Source organism: Ceratosolen solmsi, unplaced genomic scaffold, assembly GCF_000503995.2.
Source record: "Ceratosolen solmsi marchali unplaced genomic scaffold, CerSol_1.0 scaffold28, whole genome shotgun sequence".
In the NCBI taxonomy this organism is placed as follows: Eukaryota; Metazoa; Arthropoda; class Insecta; order Hymenoptera; family Agaonidae; genus Ceratosolen; species Ceratosolen solmsi.
In genome coordinates, this window is record NW_011948429.1 from 5,558,140 (window position 1) to 5,585,822 (window position 27,683).

Consider the following 27,683-nt stretch of genomic DNA (forward strand, 5'->3'; position numbering starts at 1 on the left):
GCACACACACGCACGCACACACACACAGAGAGAGAGAGAGAGAGAGAGTCACACTCACTCACTCACTCACTCACTCACTCACTAACTCACTCACTCACTCACTCTCTCTCTTTCTCTCGCTCACTCGAATACGCATATATTCCCTCTCTCGCTCCACTATCGTTGAAACATTCAATTGTCCCCTCTTTAATGTCAATTAACCTCGTTTGCGCTCGGTGCAGCAGCGCCGCGTCTTCTATTTATTTTTCCTCCTCTTGTCCTGCCCGCGCCGCACCGTCCTCATACGTCCCGAAAGACATGCATGGTCCGTCAAGAAATAGTGCATCGTACACGCGTCGCCCTATAACTGTTTCCCGACGTACAGTCGTGCGTGAACAAGCCATCGCAGTCGCGAGAGCAAGATAGAGTGAGTGAGTGAATGAGTGAGTAAGTGAGTGAGTGCGAGAGAGAGAGAGAGAGAGAGAGAGAAGAGACAGAGATAGAGAGAGAGAGAGAGAGAAGAGAGACAAAGATAGATAGATAGATAGATAGAGAGAGAGAGAGAGAGAGAGAGAGAGAGAGAGAGAAAGCAGGCGCAGTCACACCACGTACACTACGCACAGACGATACACAGAGGTACGCAATCGAGAGCGAGGGACGTAGGTACGCGCGCTCCTAGTGCCTGACTCACCGTGCTGTTCGTAAAACAATGACATAAAAGCGCTTTGGGCCTGTCCAAAGGGCGAGGGCCCCCGGGGTCTGTTAGTCCTCAACGGGCGCCCTCTCCTCTTCCAGCTCCAGCTCCAGCTCCAGCTCCAGCTCCAGCTCCAGCTCCAGCTCCAGCTCCAGCTCCAGCTCCAGCTCCAGCTCCAGCTCCAGCTCCAGCTCCAGCTCCAGTTCCAGCTCCAGTTCCAGCTTCACCTCCAGTTGCAGATCCCCTTACTTCGTCGCCAGCTCTTCCACCACCGCCTCTTGTTCCACCTTTTTCTGCTCTACCTGGACCTCGGAGACAACGACAACGACAATTACAACGACAACGGCTACGGCTACGGCTACGGCTACGGCTACGGCTACGGCAACGGCAACGGTAACGGCAACAGCAACGACAGCAGCAGCGGCAACGGTGGCGGCAACGGCAACGGCAACGGCGGCTGCGACGGCGACGACAAAAACAGCACCGTCTTCGCCTGGCCAACGAACCGCTAATGAGCCGAGGACGCGCGATCACCGGAGCCGATTGCAGGAACGGACACCTTGCACAGCCTCGACCGGGGTTCGCCTAAATCTTGGTAACCGGTCCTATAAGGCACTTGCACCAAGAGTCCAAGACTCCAATCACCCCCGGACTGTTGGACTCGAAAACGGCTGACCAAGAGCTGGGACCTCGCGGTCGATGCTTGACGAAGGCTTAGTTGGGATGCGAGACGCGTCGTCGTCAGCGATGGCCCGTCGTCGCCATGCTCGATGCTTTCCGGGACTGACACGCGCGGCGCGCGCTCTCCTCCCTCTCTCTCTCTCTCTCTCTCTCTCTCTCTCTCTCTCTCTCTCTCTCTGTCTCTTCTCTTTCTCCCCCAACCTTCCTCCTTCCATCCTTCTGCCGCACACGCACGTACGCACGCACGTATACCCTGGCCTGCCTCACTCTCTCTCTCTCTCTCTCTCTCTCTCTCTCTCGCTCTCTCTCTCCCAAACAGAGCGTCCGCTCTGTTATCCGCGCACGCCTGTATGCGTGCCCCTGTGTGTGCGCATGTGTGTGAGTCAGTGCGGCCTGCCTCGGCAAGGCAGTGCTGCCGAGATTCTCGGCTGCCAGTGCGGTGCATCGCCGGTGCGGTTCGAGCGTTTCTTCTGTCGATGCTAATCCACTCCACGATCTGAGGAGATCCAAGCCGACATTCGCGACATTTATCCCGACAAGGAGGACGATTAACTGGCCGTGCACGTACTTTGGATTCCTTACTCGCGCAACTCGTCGATCGTAGCAGTGCGCTGCGCATGCTAAGCCGCTCGATTACCGTGTTCACGATATTATTTCAGTGCAAAAAAGAATCATCTGGAACAATCGTCGCATTGTTTTTCGTTTTTCGTTTCATTGTTAATCGTTTGATTCGTTGTTATGTTGTTACTACTTCTCCACCGTCTACCGCATTCTCCTGAAATCGTGAAATGAGAAAGACCGGCACAAGACCGGACAATTAATTGCTCTTCCCTAACCTCTCCCTATTTCTCAAATCAATTAAATATGTTACAATTAACGTATTGTGCTGATTAATTGATTAATTAATTTGTCGATTCATTCGTTTATTATTCGAATCACAGGCCTGTTGTCCTAAGTTCTTATATTGGCCGGCAGAGGCGCTTAGGGTCATCGCTAACTCCACGCTTTACCTGCCAAGATCTTTGCCACTTCCACGCCAATTGTAGTAAACAAACGCTTATTTTTTAATCGGATTTATGCGATTGCTCGCAAAATTTACGCTTACGCTAGATGTCGAGTCGTTCACCAACCAAACAAAAAAAAGGCATAATTAATAAAGTATTTATTGTCTGGCTGACTGTAATTGATTGTGTTGGGCGGCGGGGCGGGGGGAATAGGCGCCACATTTTCCAAGCTATGAATTTATCTTTGTGCATTTCCAAAATCCAAAACATTTCTTAATCGATCAACGATCATTTAAAAGCGGTTATAAATATTTCATTAAAAAACAAGCGTACGAGTCAGTCAATCATTTTCAATTTTCAATTTATACTTAAAATTTAAGCGATGAAAATAAGTTTTAAGATTTTAAGTATTTAATTTGAGAAAGTGATAGTGGTATCAATTCTATTGATACCTTTATGAGCATTTATTATGATAGTGCGTGAATAAGAATTGTTCAAACTATTTTGGTTATTAAAACCGAGAGAAGAAAGGAAGGAAGCCTTGGGGGTGATAGTTTGTCTTTGGTAAAAGTAATTTATAATCTAATCTACATTTTTATTCCATTAATTTGCAATTAACTATCAAATACACAAAGTAGCATCCAATTTGCTATTAAAGATATTAACAATGCTAGACGTTATCGTTGAACAGAGAACTATAAAACTATATATAATTTAAAGAAATTCAAAGGTTTTATCGTAGAAGTTCTGAACAATAGTGAATTTAATTATAACGCGAATAAAATTAAATTTCTCTTTTAATATAAACTTCGCTATACAATATTAAGAAATGAAATACGTTAAATACCAACCTGAGAAAACTTGGCATAAAGAAAATCAATTTAAAATTTATAATAGGATATTAAAAAAGTTAACTATTGAATGGTATTTTCATGACTCTAACGCTAAGAAAGAGATAATACGAGTACAAGTTTTCAACAATTTTCATAATATTTGTATCAAAAGTAATTACATCTTATTATATAAAATTTTAAATATACATACATATATATGTATATATATATATATTTACATATACCTATTAAAGTTGAATTAATTATATTATTTATGTAGAAGAATGAAGAAAGTGATATATTAATTTTAATAATGGTATGATTTCATTGAGAATTTCTGATAAAATTTGATTATTTCAGCCCATCTTGTGCAACTGCAGTGCATGGAAATAAGTTTGAAATACATTTTGTTTCTTACAAAATGAGGACCTATTTTAAATTCCTTGAATACATGATTCATTAACATAAACTACCGATGCTTTTGAAAAAAAACGTTGAATCTTCTGTCCAGTCATTTAAAATTTTACTCATTAAAAATATGTAATTTAGCATTATGTTTAACTTTTTATTATCTATAAGATCAAATTTCATTGTTCGATCAATTCATTAATTCTATGAGAAATTATGGTATTCTCATAAATCAAAAATTTTTTAGATACAAATACATTCAGTAATAGATATAAATTAATTGTAAATAATCATATGTATAAATAAATATAATCGATACCTATCCATAACTGTAAAATATCTCTATGCTATGTAATTATACGAAACAGTATAGGTTGATCATTGCCATCGATAATCGTATTTTATCGATATCCAGATGGCGTCACCGCTCGATATTCCGTCTCATTTAGATAACTTTTAATGGGACTTTAAATATCGAACAGTTTATCAAAAACTCTTTTATAAGAATTACAAAACAAAACTTATCCGTACGGTAATTGCATGTACGTATGTATAATGAATAAAATGTATAAAACATCAAATAGTTAATTACATTGAGCTCATGGCATCATATTTAGTTGTATAATATTGAATAACAAGTGAACTATCCACATTATAACATTTTTCATTGCTTTCGAATACCTTTAATATTTATGTACGCGCGCTCAAGAATATGTTACGTGTACATGAAAATATTCTCAATACAGTAAGTTACACTAATTTTTAATGAAAATTGTCAATTTCGTTTATCATTATTATATGAATACCCGAAATATATATAAATCGCTACAGCGTCTACCTTTAGAATTATGCAATTTTATATTTTCAAATGGTACGCAAATTATACATTAGCTTATGTAGAAATAATACGATTCAAAACTAAATAAATAACACGCAGTTTTAATATAATTATACGTGCTTAAATACTACGTTAAGCTTAATTTATATTATGAATAAATTACAAAATAGTTGAACTTACAATTAACAAAAAATATTTCATTATCCACGATATAAAATTTATTGCTTTCGTTTTACACTTCAAATCATAATTAATTTATTAAACATAATTTTGTAAAAAAAAAAAAAAAAAAAAAAAAAAAATAGAAGCATATATAGATATTGAAATTTAATAGTATTTTATATTTTGAAAGTTCAAATACTTTTATTATAAATTAGTTTAAATATCTGATAATGTAATGTAACTTACATTTCTTTGTATTAAAGATGATTTCCCATAGGAATTATTAAACACATTTTTATTTCAATTTTGGTATTTGAAATGTTTTAATTCTTGTACACTTAATTTATATTCATAAGTTTTTTTTTTTTTTTTTGTTTTGTAACCTCTCAAAATCATTTGAAAAACAAAATATTCAAAAAATTCATTTTAATATGAAAAATTATATTTTTATTAACTATACCATGAAAATTAAAATTATTTGGTAAAATATTAATATTATCAAGTTATACATTGTATTTCTTGCGAAAAATAATTATTTCATACATTCAGTTATTGTACTTGGAACAAAAAAAAAAAAAATAACGCAATATTTGTAAATTTATAGTAATTTGTAAATATATATATATATATATATATATATATATATGTGATAAATATATAAAAAATCATAAGTAAATTCTTAAATGCTTAAAGTAATTAAATTAAAGACAATTAAATAAATTTCTTATGAATACATGTTGATGGAAAAAGATTTTGGAAAAATTTCAATTAGTACGAGTGAAGATGAATAATACTTATAAATAAAATCACTGGAACTGTATTAAAATATATTTGAATTGTTTTATAGATTTTTCTTCTCTAACATATTTCTATTACATAAGCATAAATTATAAACTATTTAATAAAGTATTTCATTCCTTATCAATAATATTTTTTTGATTGCATTATTAATATAAATTTATAACTAGCACGTACAAAGAAATAATGAGTATAACTAGGCAGTTTATCATACGAGTCTAATTAAAATTAATTTGACGTTTTTTGCATATTTATTTCAATATCAGCAAGATCTATAATAATATATAAGAATAATTGTTTTTTTATTAAATATTGTAGGTAAGTAAAAGAAATTAATGATCCGATGTTTTCACTAATAAAAATATAACCATTAGGTTGTTTGGTTTTCACTTTCATTACAAAAAATAAATAAATAAAAATCCTTTTGTAAATTCAATCAAGTATCTTCAGTGGTCATAAAAAGTCAAAAAATCTGAAAAATGAATTTATTAAAATTTTCATTCATCTCCAATATGTTTAAGCTCATTTGTGTAGACAAAACATAGATATTAATTTGGATGAAGATAAAGTAATGAAAACAAATGTCTAAATTGTCGACGTAAATGTCGATTATATTAAAATATTTATCAACAAATTATTTTCAATGATAAGTATTATAATGTAGGAATTTAGTTGGAAGCAAAGAATTTTCAATAGGGCCTTTTATATTATATCACTGATGTCATTTTATATATCAACTTGGATTTAATAAATTCATAATCGTCTTCTGCGTACATCAAATAAATAAAATATTTTATATGTTTAAAGGTAAGATATATACAAGATTCACAAACATTCCATCTCACAAAACTGACACGTCACACGAGAGATTTAAATAACGCTGTATGTTCCAAAAAAGTTTTGATATTTGCGTATAGATTTCACCTTTAATTGTTTGATATAACATTTATCTGTTTTATTGATTAATTGACTAATTATATATAAAATCTTACTACTACGCATTAAATTTAAAAAATTATGCCTCATAGATTTATCTCGAAATATATTAACTTTGTATTAAAAATTTGACCTGAATTGACCTCTATTTTATCAAATTAATAATAAGTATATTGAAAAACTATATTGATTAACTGCTTTGCTTAATAAACAAAAAAATTTGTTTACTATGACAATTTTGTAATATCTATTCCATATGATAAGTGCATATTATTACAGGAATGTTTTCGATTTTTAGCTTTTAAAATTCTATCAATTTTAATTGAAACAAACTTCTAAACTATATTATAAAATAGCATGATATATTATTATTTAAATAAATCATTATCTTTACGGTTTTTTCTTGATTTCGGTTGGACTGAATCAATATTCATCTTATTGATTATTGAGAAAACATCTTGCACGATAAAAAATGAATCAAACATTAACATTCTAATATTTTTCCTTGTCTATAAATAATTACTTTCTATAATATTGTATAGTAGCATACGTGAGGTATACATCCAAAGGTTTACAAGATATGAGGTTTTCGTATTAAAAATCTACTAATTTAAAGACTTTTTATGTTCCACTTAAGCGACATAATTTTATATGACTGAAATATAGAGGAAAAATGGGAGGGGGGGGGAGTGTTAAAATATACATAAGTAACTTAAAAATATTTTTAGTAAATAATCTGATTGAAATTAACAGAATTAAAAATATCGCTGCACTTTTACATAATTAAATAAAATTTAAATTATAAATACAAATATTAAAAGGATTTCTGTTTACAGAAAGTAATCATTCAATTACAAACATAACGTATTTTTCATTGATACTTTAGAAAAACTTAATGAACTTACCTTGGATAATAAAAATAGTGTGTCTTAATATTTCGTTCTTTAAAAAGATTTATCCGTCAAGTAATTGAACTGTAAGGATCACGAGAAAGGTGCAGACCTTTTAAAAAACTGTTTTCATGAAGTATGAGAAACTGATGATACATCGTTTCTTTAAGTAGGCAAGATATGTATTTTAAATAGGCGAAAGACTGGAAATTTAATTTAATCAAATTATTTAAACAAAATATGAAATGAGCATTTTTTTTTTTTTTTTTTTTTTTTAAAAAAAAAAAAAAAAAGATTTTTTTTTTTTTTTTTTTTTTTTTTAAATAAAAAAGAAATTTCGATAATTTTACGCGCATAAATAATACTGTTTTTATTTAATAATATATATGTGCTAATGCTTTTTCTAATGTAGGATATTGAGTGAAAGCTTAGTCTTAATTAATATAAATATGAACATTATAAACGTTCAGGATTTTATTTTGGATATTTCGTAGTGACGATTAGGTGATCCGCGCGCGAATTATATAATAATAACAAAAGAGTTGACTAAAACACAGTTTATGGATGACCACCAATGTGTCCAAACGTTACATTTTCTAGTGAATTGGTCCATATAGATTTCTTTTCTATTATTGGTCGGTGTCGAATTAATTAGATTATAAGGACAATACGCTGAGTAAACAAAATGTCGACCTTACCAACTATATAAAAATTGTTAGTACCGTCATAATAAGAGAATTTTTACCGAATAAATAAAATGGTAAGATATTAACGAAAAAAAATCTGCTTAGTTGCTTGGAAGAAGGTGTCTGAATTTTAAAAAGAACGCACGTATTCGAAAGCACTGAGCGTCAATTTGAAAAAAAGGTGAAACAATTTCATCGCAATCACGACATCTACGATAAAAAAAGTTTTATTCTTAATAAACTATAAGATTACTATTTCATATTTTGTTGTAATTTACAAAAAGGATAAATATGATTTTTAAACGAGAATACGCTGAAGTACCTTAAAATTCACAAACTTCTTTACAAATCATTCGATAGGCATGAAGATATGGTTCCAATTAAACAAATACTTCTTTCTAATCATTAAAAATTAAGAATCACTGGTTATATTTTAATTAAGAACATATAATTATTTGCACTAGATTTTTCATTTCTATTCAAAGTACGTCTTCGTTACAATATTATGCGATTAATGAGACTTTCATCACAATTTCTTTATTTTCATCATTAGGCTTCTCTTGCCAATTGCAGGTACTAATTAAGTAATTAAGGAAGTCGGTATCCTTGATTTTGAGCAGTGTCCAGAAAACATACTTTGCCAAAAGGAAAAAATTTATTTCACATTATCAAATGTGAAATAAAAGCGTTCGTTCAAATGCTCGATAGGACGAATGAAAATTTTGAAAGAAATTTTGAAACGCTAGTCGACTGCTCACACATATTCAATAATATATTTTCCGATTATCGACGAAATACGCTCTATTTACAAAAATGAAGTGTCCTTATGTGAAATATAGTGCTCTTTTACTCTTTTATCATTTCTTCTTTTAATATGATTTTTTCAAACATTTGGATCTGATTATAAAAAAAAAACAACAAAAAAAAAACAAAAAAAAAAAAACCAACGAGCAATTCCGTCGCCAGGACGTCTTTCTACTCGTTTCCCCACGTTCGACTTTATTTTTCTTCCTTACTGTCTTGACTACGAAACGCGCTTTACATTCACAAAAAAGATACTACGCTTCAAGATTAATCACGCTTAATCTTGTTAAACAATCGATGTATTTATTCGCTCCTTTTCACAACTCGTTTCGTCGCTGGAAAACATTGATGCGACATTGATGGCCGATGACGCCTCGCGAATGAGCCGTGCAAGTTTTAAGAGACATTTCAATAAATAGATTCACTACATTCGAAACATTGCAAATGTTTGCCAAACGCGCTTGCTACCTTTGATCTCATTTTATACAAACAATTGCTTATTATAATTTTCTTCTTCGTCTTCGTCTTCGTCTTCTTCTTCTTCTTCTCCTTCTTCTTCTTCTTCTTCTTCTTCTTCTTCTTCTTCTAAAATAGTTTTAAATATATTAAATACTTATAACAAATTTACGCAGCTCATTCAAATTCTATTTACAATAAAATTCCACAATGTCATACGATAATTTTTTTTTTTAATTTTTAAATTTTTTTCATTACTCTTATTGCCAATTAAATAATACGTCATTTTCGTCGACTCATATTCGGCAATATGTTTTTTATCAACATCCAGTACGGTCCATTTTTATTAAAAAATCTTATTTACGTCGATCTAACGAACAAAAGAATACATCGAATTCAAATAAGTTCTATCTCTTTTCATTATGTATATATAAATATGTACAAATTATTGGATTCTCGGACACGTGCCCCTCATGATTTCGCCTTTTCAAATTTTTCTCTTTAGTACGCAAAGATATCAAACGTCACGGATATTACTTTATACTATATATATATATATATATATATATATATATATATATATATACATGTGGGTGGGTGGGTGTGTGTGTGTGTGTGTGTGTATTCCATAATAGAAACTTTGTACGTGTTTCTTGCTTTTTCAAGGGTATATTTATACGTGTTAAATAATGGGAAAAAGTAATTAATCATACGCGTAAACTACATCGATACATATTTGTTATTGCTGCGAATGAAAATAAATACTGATTTTTGTCAAGTATTGCAAATTTTTTCTAGTTTGCGTGGTATTGATATCGAGATGCAAACACGAATTTAAATATATCGATACCAATCGACAACAAACCTTTGTTCTTATTTGAAAAACCAAAAAGTGTGGGAAAAAGCAGAAACGCATACAATTCGCATCTACCGTGGAACATTTCGTTTTAAAGTCGTGACAGTCAGACAATTGAATAGAATTTCATTTTATCTTGCCATACGTTGTTCTCGAAAATCTATATCAAATGGAATAATACACGAGATACAGATACAGATGACGAATTTTTTATTTTGCTTATTCCATTGATAAATATAATAACCGAGTGTGTATGAAAAGAAACGTAGTCTATTACATTCGTTATCTTAGGTGGGATTCCTTATAATATCGTAATATTATAAATGTAAACGTACGTCGCATGTGTTTTATACTTTTCGCTCACATCGAACGTAATGTTCATCAATATGTATTTGCTATAGAATTACTTATGTCCAGGCTTTTCTACTAAGTTGCTTTGAAAATTCATTATTACAATAATAATGCGCTCGTTTCGTTTCTTTCAAAGACAAAGGAAAGGACAATTTCAAAAACAAAAACAAAAACAAAAACAAAAAAAAAAAAAAAAAAAAGAGTGAAAAAAAAATTAGAAAGAAATAACGATGATCGTCTCTATGTGGATGACAATGTTTTGACTTTGGTGGTGACAAACAGCTGCCCGGAAAAGATGATATGAAAAATGCACAAAAAGAAACATCGACATAACTCGCGGAAGCATCAGATATCATCAATCGCCGGAAACTTACAGACTTATTCGCATGTATTTGTATTTGTATGGGTACGTGTTTTGATGCACAATGAGAGATCTTCGAAGCAGTCCTCTGCTGCAACTGTGCGCGAGTCTGCCGTATTGTGTTGTGCCGTTTGCATGCATGTGGATATGTGTGACCGAATACACAAGCGAGTATTATAAACGGTTTTCTCCTTTGTAATTTCATGCAAGTGTAAGTATTACGCACGACTTACAAAGCCTAATATAATTGGTTAATCGCTAAATATGCAATCGCTTCGTCTATTAGAATATAGTACGGTTTGACTCGACTCGATATCGGGGGAGGCGGGTGGCGGGGTCGAGGTGGAGGGAAATTTAATTTGTTATACCGTTTTATTTATAAATATACTAAATATACTTTTAGCCGGTGAGAAATCATTCGACGCATATACGCCACTTGCAATTAAATTATTCATGTCTGTACAAAAATCGAGCATTGACTATGTTGTTGTACTCGTGTTTTTAGTTATTCCGGTTTAACAAGGCTACGGAACAATCGATTCTCATACATTTAAGCAAAGAAGCTTTGAGAAAATTTGAGCATTTTTTATTAATGAAAAATTTGTTTATTAAAGTGTTGTACGATGTTTGTAAATACAGATAAAATTATTTGTAACGAGTTGCAGGTATCAAACGTATTTTAATTGAGCCAGCCGCTTCGATGTTATAATAATTTTTAAAATAATTATGACAATATGACAATGCGACTGCCAGCGTTACATCCTACGGAATTTTTAAATATTAGAAAATCAATAGAACATCTAATGCATTCAGTTACTCTATACTTTAATTAACGATTGTTCGTACGATGAGCTTTACGATGGTAAAAGCACGATTGAAAACGAAAATGTCGAAAAGGTTATTCAAATCTTATTGTTTCATTTATTTTGGAACTGAACGAGGGTAGGGTAGGGTAGGGTAGGGTAGGGTAGAGTACGGGGGGGGGGAGAGAAAAGTCAAAAGCTCAGATTAACATTTTGTTCAAGAATTTCATTAGAGATTGTGATCAGATAGCGAGGAAAATTAATATAAATTTTTAAAATTATTAATGACTGTCGAAAATGTTGATCGCTCGTGCCACAGACTTGTACCCACATTATTATTAATATACAAATTGCACCAGACTGATTGTGCATTCGAAAGAGACAATGGTTGTTATCTTCCGAATGCACGTGCTATCCTCTCGTAGCCACCAATAGGCGACGCCATCAATTATCGATAAAATTGCATTCAATAAATTGTGACTCCGTCAAATTATTTCTCCAACGTAGCACATCAATGCAATTCTCATGGACCGAGAGTGCTTCGAACTATAATAATAAAATCATTAACAATTACATTGAATACAATAAGGCCTTGTTTCGAAGCTATAGCAAATCGTTATATACAAAAGATTAAAATTTGAAATACAATTAAACGACGGGCGCGTGTATTAATGGCATTGGCACAAGAGGAATGCGATCGTGACGAATACTTTAAATAGTGTTTGTACTAATGAAAATCGAGTGCGCTTCACGATGGGCTAAAATTGATAATCAATGACATTTGACACTACCCAGAGATTTTTCATCGATCAGTCGATTGTTCCGTAACCCAACCCCATCCGAAAAAGCCACAAAGCTTCTTATCACACGAAGTGATACGGGCGCGAACTCTCAGACTATTTTTTCTAAATAAGAGCAGGTCAATATGAGATGTTAATTATGATTAGTAATACATCAGCTGTAACTGTCTTCAACGTGCGTGTACAAACAATTATGCGACATGCAAGTACGTAATAATACACTACATTCCTCGTTTATAATTATTCGAATGACACATTCTTTCCTGCTTCATAATAAAAACAACAACAACAACAACAACAATAATAATAATGATAATGATAATAATAATAATAACAATAATAATCATATATAGTGCTGGTAGTGGTAGTAGTAGTAGTAGTAACAATAATAATAACAACAAGAACAACGACAACGACAATAAACCTCATAATTATTCTTATTATTCTTATTCTTCTTCTTCTTCTTCTTCTTCTTCTTCTTTTTCTTCTTCTTCTTATTATTATTATACTTTTATCCATTGATTATTTATTAATTCTTTAATATTATTATTGTTTTGATTTATTATTATTATTATTATTATCATTATCATTATCATCATCATCATCATCATCATCATCATCATTATTATTATTATTATTATTATTATTATTATGGAATTTTTCTCACACGAGCCGCTGGAAAAGATTCATTCGCGTCCGGCTCAAGCTCGAACTCATACCTAGCGTAACCACGTAGCACCTAGGGTTTTTGTACTTTTTTTTTTGTTGTAATTATTCGTATATTATCCTTATCGTTACTTGTTTGTTTTTTTTTTTTGTTTTTTATTTTTACTTTGTATTGTTAAACATAAATTGATGACAAGAGAAGAGTGTTTATATACAATAATACGATTATAATTTATCATTGTCTTGTCTTGTTCGCACGAGAAATTAAATGGAAAAAGCAATCTACGAATCTCCGCTGTATTATGAACTCTATTAGATGCATTAAAAACTCGTTACAAAACAAGGAGACGAAAAGTGAAAATGGGAATTTTATTTCGAAACGTCAAATTATGAAAACGCAATATCGCGGACTTACATATTTAATATGCACGAGACGCTCAACGTACTTTTCACTTTTGTTTCCCAGACAGACGACGTGCCTTCGTATTTGTCACCGATTCGTCTCATAATTAAGTTCTATTTTTCACCCATTAAGCTTATTTAAATCAGATTTTCCCTCTCTATATAGTACAATATCTACAATCGATTGAAACAACAACTATCGATAAAGTTTACTTGTAGTAAGGACTCTAAAGTAACTGTAATAATGCTAAAGGCTCTTCGTTTTATCATATACAACCAAAACAGTTTCTTAAATTTATTTAATAATTTCCTCGGTAATTTATTAATTCTCTCTCTCTCTCTCTCTCTCTCTCTCTCTCTCTCTCAATTTTCTATAAGTGATAGTTTACTGGACAAGAATGAAAATCATAGAGCGGCCGTTTAAATTTTTACGCGTCACTTCGCGCTCGTAATTGTTAATGCCCACGCTTTGTAAGGTGCGCACTCCTTTTTCTCACGGCCACGCTCCTCCTACAGCTCGCACCGAGAAAGGAGCAGCGTGCTCACTTGTGCAAATGCGTCGTTGCTCCATGTAGAAAATGAAGCTTACACGGCTATATATATTTTTCACGTGAAATGTCTGTCTTTGTTACGGCAATAGTACGGCTATGACCGAAGATGCGTCAAATAAAATTTCGAAAAGCTCACTCGTTTTATGTTCATAGACATTTTCGCGCAGTCTTCCCTCGTTCTAGTTTAATGCTCCTCTGTTACTTTTTCTTTGTTTAAATTTCTGCCACTGACTTTTTAGGTGCGGATTCAATTTAATTTTGCAATTGATCGACCATGGACCCTCGGTGAATATAATAATTGTCACGAGAAAATATGTTTGGGGCAAGAGCTCCATTCCAGTAAAAATAATATACTGGCGCTTAAATTTTTGTGGGATAACTTTGCAATCTCTATTGGAAAATAAATTTATTATGATAATTTCTAAAAACTCGTTGCAGCATGGGGACGTTTTTCCAGATCGAGCCTCTATTTTATCATCTACACTTCTTATTGTAGTTTAATGTACAAAATTCCTTTCCTCAATCCTTAGCGAATTGACCTTTCGTTTGTTAAATAATTACAAACGGCTAGGCCAAGCCCTTTATAACTGGTCATTCGGTATAAATACTTCGTTAAACAATGATAAATACATACAGTGGTGTCTCTAGGAAACGTCTGCATCTCTAAACCACTTACAAAATAATCACAATGCATTAGAAAGCTATTTAACGTAAACCTTATGTAAAAAAGGAAAAAAAAAAATATACTCCTTGCTTAAAATAAACACGATATCACTTTTTCAATCACCGCAATCGAATTTGAATTCGACGACAAACCGAATCTCTATGATTTTCATCTCTTTATAGATATAAAAGAGAATTTACGACGCGATCCAAGGGAAGTAGCTCCTTCGAGTTCCCTCTCCCTCGAAATCTCCATAATCTGCTCGTGAAGCTTCACTAATAGAATATATCGAGAGCTCTGTATCGTTATGTCGTGAGTACAGAAATATTTTGGGACGAGTTTTCACGTTACATGGCCTCGAGCACCTACGAGCACCTATGACCACCTATGACCACCTATGACCACCTACGAGCAACTACGAGCAACTACGTGCAACTACGAGCAGCTACACGAATAGTTTTAAGATGCAAAATAATGCGCGACACTCGAGCGGGGAAATTTTTGCTAAGAATACTCGCCTCGAGAAAAACTCAACATTCTATAAGAAATCCCTCACATCGATTATCGCGCATTGGAGTAAATTTCCGTACTGGGCTACAGTTTATAAGCTCAGGCGTCACAAACTCAACGTCACAGCAATATCTCGCTCCTACTGAAAATCGATCGGCCATATTTGCTTCTCGATCAGGACGGCTCCACGGCAACTCGAGGCCATCAAGGGACATATCTTGCTTAGTGCTACGACTAAGTTCTTCTTCCGCTTAAGAAATTATCGGTCGGTGATGGGCGCTGCGAGTGACTCCTTGATGCTCGCGCTCTGCTGTTGCTCAAGGTCGAGTTGCTGCTCCCCAATGCTCGACGACTGATGCTGCTGCTGCTGCTGCTGCTGCTGCTGCTGCTGTTGTTGCTGCTGCTGCTGCTGCTGCTGCTGTTGTTGTTGTGGCTGCTGCTTCCCGATCTCGGTGGTGCTGCTCTCGATCGAGTTGCACCTTTCGAGACGTTCGACCTGTCGCAGCTCTTCCCGAAGCCTCGTGTTGTCACGACGAAGGCTAGAAAGTTCGGCTGCAAGACGCCTCGCGAGCTCGAGGGTGTCGGAAGGTACCTCGAGGACCAGCAGCCGCTCCTCGAGCTCCTGCCCAAGGTCGCGGCACTTTGTTGTTGCCAATGTTGAGCCGAGGACCTCCACGCGCGTCGACTCTGACGTCAATGTTTGCTGCTGCTGCTGCTGCTGCTGCTGCTGCTGGTCCACAGACGAGAGCTGCTGCATCAATTAATTGATTCGATAATGCGTTAACGGGAGTCCCATTTGAAGGGAGAGGATTTATATTTTGACAATCGCGGAAACTTTTTCACATGGACCGGAATTAAGGGCGCGAGCTTTAAAATGCAAAATAATATAATATAGGTAACAAAGACATTTTTTTCTAATCGAATGCCACTCCTAAAAGTCTATGTGATCAAAGTTCTTCGCGACATAAAAGAGTAAAAAACAAAAAAATTTAACACAAATATTTTTAATTGTTCTTAGCTACGTTTAAAAATGTTTTTAATTAATTTCTTCATGAAATCGGTAGGAAGATATTACAACTGTATATTCGTTTTATGAAAAAAAAAAAAAAAAGCGCACATATACTTAACGAATTCCTTTGAAGAAACCAATCGCTTATAAATTTTATAATTTATACTGTTAATTAAATTTATTAAACGCATAGAGTTTTAAAGTTGAGATTACAAATATTTGCCATTGAACGTTACATTGGAATGCCAAATTTCATGGACTTGTTGTTCGAATCTCAATTATACCAAGAGAAATATTTATAAATTTGTAATGGCAACAAAATTATACAGTAAAAATATCGATTATTAATCACAAAACAATGACAGATTAATTTATTTTTTAAACATACTAAACAAACTTTTCCAATTGGAATTTTGAAAGAAAATATCTTTAATACGATTTTGGTCTATCTGAAAAATTAAAATTAGTTGAAAGCAGAATTAATTAATTTATGCACAATGAAAACTCAAACGTATGAAATGACGTTTCTAAATTCAATGTCGTTGGATTCTGTACTCGCGTACATCATGGAGTATACCGATTTGCAGCTCAAAACAGCCCGTCGCTGTGTTTGAAAATTACCATTAGAAATGCTCACAGTCCCTCGAATTTCAATCTCAAGCGAACGGGTCCGACCGAAAGGTCAATTAGTTTCATGGCGTTCATTTCAGGCCGAGGATCCGCGAACAGCGAGCGCCAAGGCTAACGAGCCTTCTGTAAAAAATAGAAAGCCGCTGCTCAAAAGTTCACGTACCGTGGATGAGATAATAGTGGTGACGCTGCTTTCCCCTTTCTCCTCCTTCTCCACCACCAACTCCTTCTCCCTATCATCCCCCTCCTCCGCCTCATCATCGTCCTCCTCATTCCCCATCGTCCCCTTCCCGTCCATCTTCTCCTTTCCCACCGTCAGCTTCTCCTCTTTTTCATCTCCTTCCGTCTTCTCGTCGACTGACTTCCTTCTCGGGGTCGCAGCGACCATCGGCCTCACCAAGCAATTGTCCTTCTCTTTAGCGACGGCTACAACCACCGATTGCTGCTGTTGCTGTTGCTGTTGCTGTTGTTGTTGTTGTTGTTGATGATGGTGATGATGATGATGATGATGACGATGATGATGCTGCTGCTGCTGCTGCTGTTGTTGTTGTTGTTGTTGTTGCTGTTGCTGCTGCTGGTGCTGGTGCTGCTGCTGCTGCTGTTGCTCGCCCTTCTCGCCGGGGCAGGCGAGTACGGGAGCGTAGGCGGCCGCCTCGGGACATGGCGACGATGGCTTCTCGATCTTCACGCTCACAGGGACGAAACCCTCGAGGGACGATGTCGAGGAGGAGATCGTCGTCAGCGCCACGGCAGACTTATCATCGGGACTGGTAGATCTCGGGTGGCCGTGCCGTCTATGTCGTCGATGCGGTCCCGCAGCCAGCGGCGGTATCGTCGTCCCCGTTGGTACTGCGGGGCTGGCCGCCCCGACAACCGTCACGGGTGAGACGAGAGGCAGACCGCTCGCGGGTACAACCGGCGACGCACTGGGTGGCGCCAGGGCCACGTTCGGCTGGAAATGGGGCTCGAAGCGCTCGCAATCCGACATGGGTACGACGCGCTCCGGGTGCTGAAGTACCGGCGGACCCCGGCTTAAATAAGCCGGCACGTGGGCCGAGCTACAATCACAAACATACCAGGATTTCAGATTTCAGAATTCCGAAATTTTTATCGGTACCGCGATATTATTGTAATTATTATTGAACGTGGATGATGATCGACGCGGTAAGAATATTGAATGTCAATGCCGTTCGAATGGCACGATCAAAATTATTTCATTGCTCTTATTATATTGACACGCCGAGTCATCTTCTAAATGCATTTCAACAGAGCTTCCTATTAACGCACGACGAAGCTAGTGGCTACGCCCAACTCGTTATCGGAATCGCAAATACAAATCCGAGACGAGATTGAACGAAGAATCCGAGTGCTTAAGTACGTACGTATGGCATTCGTTAAAGAAATTGAAAGGGATATTAGGCGACGTTCTAAGGACATTCCTTCAAATAATAGCACAATCATCTTCAATATTCTCTCCCTTATTCATTGGAAAATTTGGAAGGAACATTTTGGCATTATAAAATAGACACTTTACAAAGGCACGATATAATATTTATATCACGTTAATGCAGCGTATGTATTTTCATTCGAATTACGTCATTTTTGTCTATGCCTAAGGCTTCATTTGAATAATTAATATCAAAACATTTGTAATCGCGAGACTATTTGCTCTTTATCAAGTAGCTACAATTGTTTTTACAACAGTACTCAAAACTCACGAGTGACTAATTTACTGAACGCCTATATGGAACATTAAATATACATTATTATTATTATTATTATTATACAATAGACCGAAGAAAATTATAATACCATGGCGGCGCATAGCCTAGTATTTTATATTAATTTGTAGACAAAATTTTTTTTTTTTTTATGAATTTTCATATTATAAATTGGTAAGATTAATGTTATGTAAACGGCTTAAAAAGAAAAAAAAAAAAAAAAGAGAGAAAAAAAGCACGGAGATTGTATTGTAGCAACTGCTTTCGATTAAATTCGTACAAATCGCTAAAAATCTCGAGTCTCGACGAGAGCTTTTACATTATTAAAAAATTAATTAATTCCATTTTATTTTTAAAGCAATGACGTACCCGCTGAAAATGTCATTGCCTTTTAATTATATAATCGGTAAAAATGCGATATAATATAAATTTCAAGCTTAACAGATGCTGAGCCTTCTGTGATTATTTATTTATTTAGTTAAGAAGAATGTTAGACCTTTTTGAATTCACAGTTGACCTGACAAAATTCCACGAAAAAAAAAACCAGTTGTTTATAATTATCAGCGTGGATTATATCGAGACAAAATTAACCATAAATATTAGAAAAATTGAATAAATTCGTTTTGAAAAATTTTATCAACGTTTGAACTAATAAAAATTTTCATAATTGTTTGATATAAAATACATTCAATAAATAATAAAGCTATGATACAACATGGCCTACTTTAATTAAAGAAAAAATATTATCGTTTTAATGCTTCTTCGAAATTATACTTGTAGCACATACAATGTTAAAGTTATGCCGTATAATTAATTTTCTACACTTGTTTGTATTCGACGTAATGCAATTTTTTTTAAATTAAAACTACATTGTACATTGTACTGGTTTTTAGTGGAGAAAATTAGATAATCTGCCAAGCCATCCTTTCTTTTGAAGTAACGTAATTTTTCCGCCTGATCAATGAATTTCCAACATTCGTCAAATGCAGTAATTTTCAATATATTTCTATTAATATTGATATTGGGTGGAGATTTAAATCTTCATTAAGAACGTAAGTGAAGATTAGGAGGCTAATGTAAATGAAACGATAATAACAATAAGTGTGCGTGTGCCGAATCAAATGAAGAAAAATCGTACGAGAGTGTAAAAAATTTAATAATTGAAATGAATAGAATTAAAATGAGGATTTGTAAAAAAAAAAAAAAAAAAAAAAAAAAGGAAAAAGAAAAAAAAAGAAGAAAACTTAGCATAAAAACATCTACCCCCACCATGGGATATTTACGATTATCTTACGCCGCATGACATAAATCAAACACAGTCGCCGAAAAAAGGCACTAAATCTCCATGGAAACAACTTAATAATAACATTGGTACGCAACAAAGTGCATCCTCCTGTCTCCCTTCAAGCACCTCTCTCTCTTTCCCCGTGGGCCCTAACATTCGTCCCCACGAATATTCTCCTATTCTTCCACGTGATAAAGATCTCTCGGATCACGCGACTTTTTACGAAGTACGGCACATTTCAACGTAAAAGCTCACGATTAGGTTTCGTCTCCTCGGGGACCTTGGAGTCCTCACATCATCCAGTGCTAATGAGAATGTTAAGTTGACACGAACCTCTCGCGGTGCTTGCACGATCCCGCGGGATTCCAAGGCCTGAAGGCGGAGGCCTCGCGGGCGGCGAGCTCGAACACGGCCCACTGCATGCGGAGGTAGGGATCGGCGACAGCCGCCGCCGGAGAGGCCGGATGGTAGAGTCCGAGGCCGTTCCCGTTGTACACGCCGCTGGTGAACTCCTCCCTTCCGATGTCCTTCTTCAGCTTTTTCATTAGCTTCTCCGACTCGTGTTGTATCTGTAATGGAAATGGTCGACCAATTATATTCACGGCCCGTGAAATACCGTGGTCGCTTCTTCGGTTGGTCCCGGTCGCGGGGGCATTTCATTTTCTGCCCTGAGAAAGAACTTCTCGCTTTAGTCGAAGTATCGAAGAATTACCACTGGTGGATATGAGACCTCGAGAGTACTCTCTCCTACGGTTCTATTTTACCTCTTTTTTTCTTCTTTTTTTCTTTCTTTGTTTTTACTTTACTTTACTTTTTCAATCACTCACTACTAATGCCATAGCACTGCATTTTCAAAAAGTCGAAGTGTGAAAAAAATGCGCAGACACATCGTCATTTTTCAAACGAGCACTCGCTGTAGTTTTACCTTGAAGTCAGCTTGAAATTTAATGGCTAGATAAGGGAGTGATATTACTATTTTTTTTTTATTTTTATTTGAAGATGAATGAACGAACGAACGAACGAACGAGTTTTATAATAAAAACTATTGATTCTAAACAAATTGATTTATTTCAATATAATTCAAATAAGAAAACTCTTATTATTAAAGACTGGCATAACAAGGCGCTTTCAATGCAGTTTGGATATTACGTTTATGTATTAGACTCTCGGCTGATTAAATCGAATGGAGTTGCGCTATGAAATCAATGAATATATTACGAAGCAACAAATGTATTTATAAAGGAAAATTTAGAAATAAATTATTAATAATCAGCTTTTAAATATTGTTTTTTTTTTTTTTTTTTTTTTGGATTTTTTTTGATTTTTTTTGATTTTTTTTTTATAGCAGAAGGAAATATTGTTAAAATGCCTTCATTACCGACCATCCTTTTCGATCGAAATTAAATATTCGTGTTGAAAGAACAAACTTGGAAGAACAAACTTTTTGAAATTAGCGTGTGTCTCGATGCTTTCTGTCTGTTGGGCTTCCGTGACTCCGGCCATTTTCATTGAATTTCTCGAAATATTAATAGGACTTATACATCTCCTACATGAATCTCATTTAATATGAAAATAAATAAATATTGCTTTTAACATTAATTCTATTAACACATATTCTTGGCGTTTTATTTTATTCGCGCACTCATTAGTTACGCGAGTCTGTAAATGGAGAATGAGAAAGAAAAAAAAATGCGCGACGTAAGGAATGTCACCATACAGGGAGCAATTAAATAAATATAAATGTTAACGCACCATAATCGCCCAATCTACAAACATTTGTTGCATTTTTAGTCTCATGCAAGTGGTAAAAATTCGTTTTAACAGCCAATAAATTTAAGTGTGCAGTGCATAAAATTGATTATTCTAATAACATACCCTAAAAAGCCATAATAAACTAAATTTCCTATTTGTAGGATTATTGTCCCATATATTGATTCCAATGATATATATAAATAAAAAAAGAATGAAAAACCCTTCGTCGCACGATAATAAATATTATTTATTTATAATTATTTAAAATTTTTGCTGTTGTTGGTACTGTTATTAAATTATCAAACAGATGAAATAGTTCAATCGAAGCCAATAATTTTACGAAAGCATAGGAAGAAAAAAATTTATTGTAAATTTATAATGTAAATAATCACACTAAATATCTGGAAATTGAAATAATCTGTTAATATCATTTTATAATTTTATAATCTTCACACATTTCAAGTATACTTACGCGATATTAGAGTTTTTTTTAATAGATTCTCATTACCTTGTATATATATATATATATATATATACACAGAAATATTGAACACTTGAGTTAGTCTTATTATAAGAAGAATTGCATTATTTTCAAATAAGACATTCATAATAGAATACAAAAATTTCAGACAAAGTAAAACATTTTTAATACGTATATTTATAGCGTCTGAAAAATACGTAAAAAATTGATTTTTCACTAAATTTTATTAATATAACTAGGCCATGGTTATGTGAACCATTATAAAATCTGAAACTTGATATAATAGTTTTTTTTTGTTTACTGTTAATAAAAACTGAAATATGAAAAATCACATTTCACATTTGTATCACATTTTTGTAGGACTAACGTGGAAAATTAAAGTTATTGAAATATAATTTATATAAAACACTTGCTTTATAGATTAATCGATAAGCACCAAAATAATTTCCAATATCAAATGCAAGGAACTTAATTTTCATTGGCTTAATCAAATTACAAAAAAAATAATATTTTCTAATACATATATATATATTTTATGGATTTTTTTTTTTTGAATCCTGATGAATACATGAATTCCTGTATTTCGAAAGTTTCGTGCTTGTGTATTAAATATTTTCATCAGTAGGAATAATCATTAAAAAATACCATCGTACGATAAATTAGTGACAACATTAAGTAATAAAATTTTTGTCCTTACGTTGCAAAGAAAATGATAAATTTTTCAATGCTAGAATAGTTTTATAATAAATCGATGTTAGACGAAATTATTGAGTGGTGTATTATTTATTATGGTAATTATTGAATATTTTATGTTTCAAGCTTTTATTTCAGTCATGGCGGTTTATAATCAAAATATTCTATTACGCTATTATTGTCTTCGGCTATTTATTTAGAATTTGCAAACAAGACATAACGTACTCTTAGACATAATAATGTTTGAATTTGTTCATGAATAAACAAATACCAAACAGAATAATACCATTATAAATAAAGAATTTTTAATATATTTTCATATTATTCGGTAAAATGATTAAAAAAAAAAAAAAAAAAAAAAAAAAAAAAGTTTAATTAAATACTACAATTATATGGAAAAATTATAGGGAACTTTTTTATTTTCAATTCCAAGCAGTATATTCTTATAATGAAAATGTAACAAATTGTACTTTTATACTTTTAATTTTTCTTCTATCGACATCAATATATACTGGCAATACCCGATATTCATTAAATTCAACGATTAACCATAATAATACGGAAACATTTTTTTGTTGTTTAAGTATCATGTTAAATGTAATAGAGTATTAATAACCGAACAATTATATATTTATGAATTAATTGTAAGATTAGAGTATATTCCTTGAGTTTCTCCCATTGCGCTATGCAAATCTTTCGCATTTCGTTTCATTCGAATTAGCATTCCTTCCACGTTATTATAAATGGCCGAAAAATAATCCCATCTTCTTGTCAACTTTAATCTGCAATTACATGGTTTCCACAACAGCAATTCAGTATCTCTAGTACCAGTAGGCTGGAGATTACTTAAATTATGCAAATCTATATACTTTCTCAAATTTCATTTGCAACCTATTGTATTATAGTATAGCCCACTAAGTAATACAATATTTATCTTTGAATTATTTGATAAACTAAGTATTTTCATATAATTACTGATTTACTTAGAAATTTTATCGATAAGTTCTACTGAAACATTAATTTCGTTTGAAACAATAAGTAAATTTATTTCCAATTGAAGGCTCATTAAAGTAAGAAGAAACGCACGCAATGGATTTTAAAATTGGGAATAAATTGTTTGTAAATTATTAAACATTCAAATTTTCATAATAATAACTTTGCTATTGAAATGAATAAAACCGAAATTGTAGAGCTCAACTAAAATAAAACCGATGTTTCTTATTATTGAATTCCTGTTATTGAAAAACAATATGTAAAAAATATATTAATTCAATTGATTTATAGTTGAACTAAAATGTAATGTAATGTATAATAAAAATAAAATATGTAACAATTTAATTTAATTTAAATGAAAATTTTTATGAAAGCGAGTATTTGCATTTTTTACCGGCATATTGTATTATTATACGCACTTTTCAGTGAAAGTATTTAAGTAAAAAAAGTAATCTTATTTGTCAAATCAATACAGTTATTATATCACAATTTTATCAACAAGGAACATTGGAAATTAAATAGTTAACCGTTAAATAAATAATAATTTTTTCTATCTCGTTCAATACAAAAAAACGACCTTATTATGACTGCAAATTGCATTATCGAAATGTGTCAAATATTAATTTGAAAAATGTTGAAAAATAATTGTGATGAATTTGTCTATTTAATTCTGTTTATAATATTCATTAACTATAAAAGAAACCTTAAGCAATACAAACTTTCGACAATTTTTAAAATAACAATTTTTAATTTAAAATATAGAAACGTCGATTAGAATAAGTTTGATTTTATCAAATGTACAGAAAAATCTAATAAAATTACAACTACTACTGTCTTTATACTTATGTAATTTAAATAATTTGATTTTTTTTTGTTAAATTACAAAGCTTCCAACTATTTACAAATTGTTATGATTCAGTATGCATGTACCAAGATTAAAAATAAAGTAAACTTATATTCATTGTATGATGTAATTCTTATAGACTCTTTTTATTAATATCGAGGGCAATCGCTTATCTAATTGAAACAATTATTGTTTATATTTTTGTAACTAATTGATGTCATTTTTTAATGAATCATATAATAAATACTATTACACTAAAGATTTTATGAATGAAAATATAGGATTGAAGCTAATTCAATTTAGCGTACATCTATAAATCAGAATAAAAGAAAGAAAGAAAGAAAGAAAGAAAAAAGTTCTACCTCGCAAGAAATATGAATTTGTAATTCTCACACTGACATTTCACAGTAAAATTTCATGATGCAATAACTAAGCAGAATGATATCCACTAGTGAGATACAACATAACATTGCTCCATGAATTTATAATGGATTGAAATCACTCACCTCTAATTTTCGCTTAGCGTTGGGTAGGAGATGCCTATCTTTCAGATCCCTAAAGAAGTTGACGATTTTGTTGTAATGCTGTTGATCTCGCGACAGCAGTAGATAGGATCTCCAATTGGATGAATCGAAACCCCAGTGACAGGTACGATTCTCGAGAGATCCATGCGCATGCCTTACAAAGCGCTGGGGTGATAGTCTGCAACCACAGTCTAAGCACTCTATGCACGCCGAGTCCTCTGACACAAAAGAATTTGCATCAAATATACCTTTACACTTTCCAAAGCATTCGTGATACACTTTAAATCGCGAAATGGCTTCTTTCTCAATGTCTTTTTTATCCACTACCAGTCTTTTTATATCAATATCGTCTCTGTCGTGTATGGAAGGAGGTAAGTAGGGCTCTGCCCTCGATAACAGTGCACTGACAAGTCGTTCCGCGTCCGTTTGTGTTATCAAGCCACAGGAAGGCGCGTTTCGAGGTAAAATACCAGAGAGCTTGAGCTCCTCCAGTTGGTCTCTCGTGCATCTCGAACAGTATATTTGTAATTCATCGCACACTTGATTAATTTGCTGCAAGGAAAAATCTTGTAACACTGTGTTCAAAATTTGTGGCAAGCACAACCTCCTCTCTCCACCCACGACAAAACAAGATATCCTTTCTCCTTCCAAAATAGTCTCGCATCTTTCCGAGCAGCTCTGATCTGGTGCAGTTAAAATTGGAATTTGAAACTCCAAGTCCCTCTTCTCACATACCTGAAAAATGTAATTATTACTTATGGTTAATGTGCATTACGATACTCGATTGATATTCATTACTAAACTAGGATTTTGAAACTGAAAACTTTTCATCCCTTACATTAAGAAATAAAGTCTTTTGTGCTTCATTTAAAATTAAAATTTACATTGCTTACGAATGAGCAAAAAATTCATACGATATTAGCATCCCATCAGTATGACTACATTATTATTTTGACCGAATTTTAACATTATTAGTATGACTGAAATATAGAATTATATAAAATAATTAATTCCTCCTTATCGTCACTATTTATTTCTTTATTTATTTAGTTGATTATCGATATTAATATAATATTTATTATCATACGCTTCTATATTATCTTATTCGTTGTTTCATTATTTTTCACTTGGTTTTCAATGATTAAAATTATATGACATCTTTATTATTAAACTTTTGTAATTCACGTATAAGATCTTGAAGCTAATTAAAATTAGATGATTGTAAAGAAAGATTTTAAGACATTTACAATGTTAATTTAAGTAAATTTACTGAAAAACATTGAAAATACAATAATAAATGAGCCGTAGTAACACTGTGCTGAGCATATCTTTTATCTAAACATGTATTACAGAAAAAGAGTTGAGAATAACCTCCATGCTTCTTAAATTTAATTCATTATAAATCTTACTTTGTTATTCTTTGTTTATAACATAAAAAACTTTTTGCTTTACGATGCAATGATAATCCAATTGGAACAGCGAATACACGATTATGTGTTAAATTACATTATGTTGAAAAATTTTTTTGATTATGTTTCAAATATATACAAGAGTAAAACATAAGAATTATATTTATAAACAATTAATAAATACTTTATTTGTAATACATCTGGTTATGTCGTTATTTTTTTTTTTTTTTTTTTTTTTTTTTTTTTTTTTTTTTTTTTTACTACAATTCTCAAATATAACATAATAATTACCCTAAATAATACCCAACCTGAAAAAGCATAGGATTTACATAAGAAATACCTTGTTGTCATTTGATAACTATTATATTAATGAATGTAAAAGTGACAAAAATACAAAACTTTATTATCTACTTTTATTTTAATCAAATTTACATTTATAGATGTTTACCTTTTGATAACCTGCAAGTGTTTGTATGAGAATTGTACTGATTAGTACCACTTGTTTAATACCTGATAAGTAATACAATTTAATTTGGTAAATCTTTTATGAATACAATTCTACTAGATATTACTTATGAAATGTTTTTCTCTTCTAAAAATAAGTTCTCTTAATGTAAATCTGCATGACTCTTTAAACAGTGAGCTAGTTAAATATTTACATGTAATTTTCTTATATTATAAGCGATATAAAATCCATTGATAAAAAAATTAAGAATGAAGCAAGGAAAGAGCAAAGTACCTTTGGTCTATCGGGCGGATCGTCGTCAGAATCTTCATGAAGCGGTTCCACTTGTAGGTCCTTACAAGATGTCGTGATGCGAGCCGGTGAATTTTCTCTCTTTTCAATGTCTTTAAGCGACGAATGCTGATTGAGGGAATCTATGCCACAGTTGCCCGTGCAGTTTGGCGGTGAAAAACGAAAATTTGCTTGCTCCTGTAAAAGTCCCTTGCAGTCCATGCCTAGCAGGGCGGAACTTGGTCCCTGCAGGCTCTTTACAGCCGACAGTTGATATGTTTTTAGTACTGTTTTCAGCTGTGGACTGTAAGACTGGGTATTGGTATCACCGGGCAGTAGAGTCTCCATTATTACTTATTATCTTTAGATAGAAGGGCTGAAAGGAAGACCTTGACTTTACTCTAGCTCTATATTATTTGCTTCCCGCTCATAAATACATGGCATGGTAATCCAAATAGAACAGGTCCATCTTG

The 27,683-nt window shown here is 33.1% G+C and overlaps 2 protein-coding genes across 2 annotated transcripts in view; both read right to left on the minus strand.

Moving 5' to 3' along the window:
* aPKC (protein kinase C iota type) overlaps positions 1-803 on the minus strand; it is a 73,730-nt gene extending 72,927 nt beyond the window's left edge. The window contains exon 1 of the mRNA XM_011501640.1: positions 671-803. Coding sequence (XP_011499942.1) covers positions 671-695 — 25 coding nt within the window. The 5' untranslated portion in view covers positions 696-803. The remainder of the gene's footprint in view (positions 1-670) is intronic.
* LOC105363892 (ski oncogene) lies at positions 749-27,683 on the minus strand. Its single transcript, XM_011501695.1, has 7 exons — positions 27,214-27,683; positions 25,048-25,800; positions 20,112-20,347; positions 17,360-17,830; positions 16,936-17,137; positions 15,521-15,884; positions 749-981 (listed from the first exon to the last, which is right to left on the minus strand). Exons 1-7 carry the CDS (start codon positions 27,556-27,558, stop codon positions 749-751), a joined length of 2,604 nt encoding a protein of 867 aa, XP_011499997.1. The 5' UTR covers positions 27,559-27,683.

Excerpts from the sequence above, each read along its gene's own strand:
- LOC105363892 (XM_011501695.1), bottom strand. The coding sequence starts at position 27,558 with ATGGAGACTCTACTGCCCGGTGATACCAATACCCAGTCTTACAGTCCA. Across the intron at positions 20,348-25,047 it reads ACGCTAAGCGAAAATTAGAG|ATACAACACGAGTCGGAGAA; the intron begins GTGAGTGATTTC and ends TTTCCATTACAG. Across the intron at positions 982-15,520 it reads GCAGCAGCAGCAACAACAGC|GTCCAGGTAGAGCAGAAAAA; the intron begins AGCAGCAGCAGC and ends GTTGTCTCCGAG.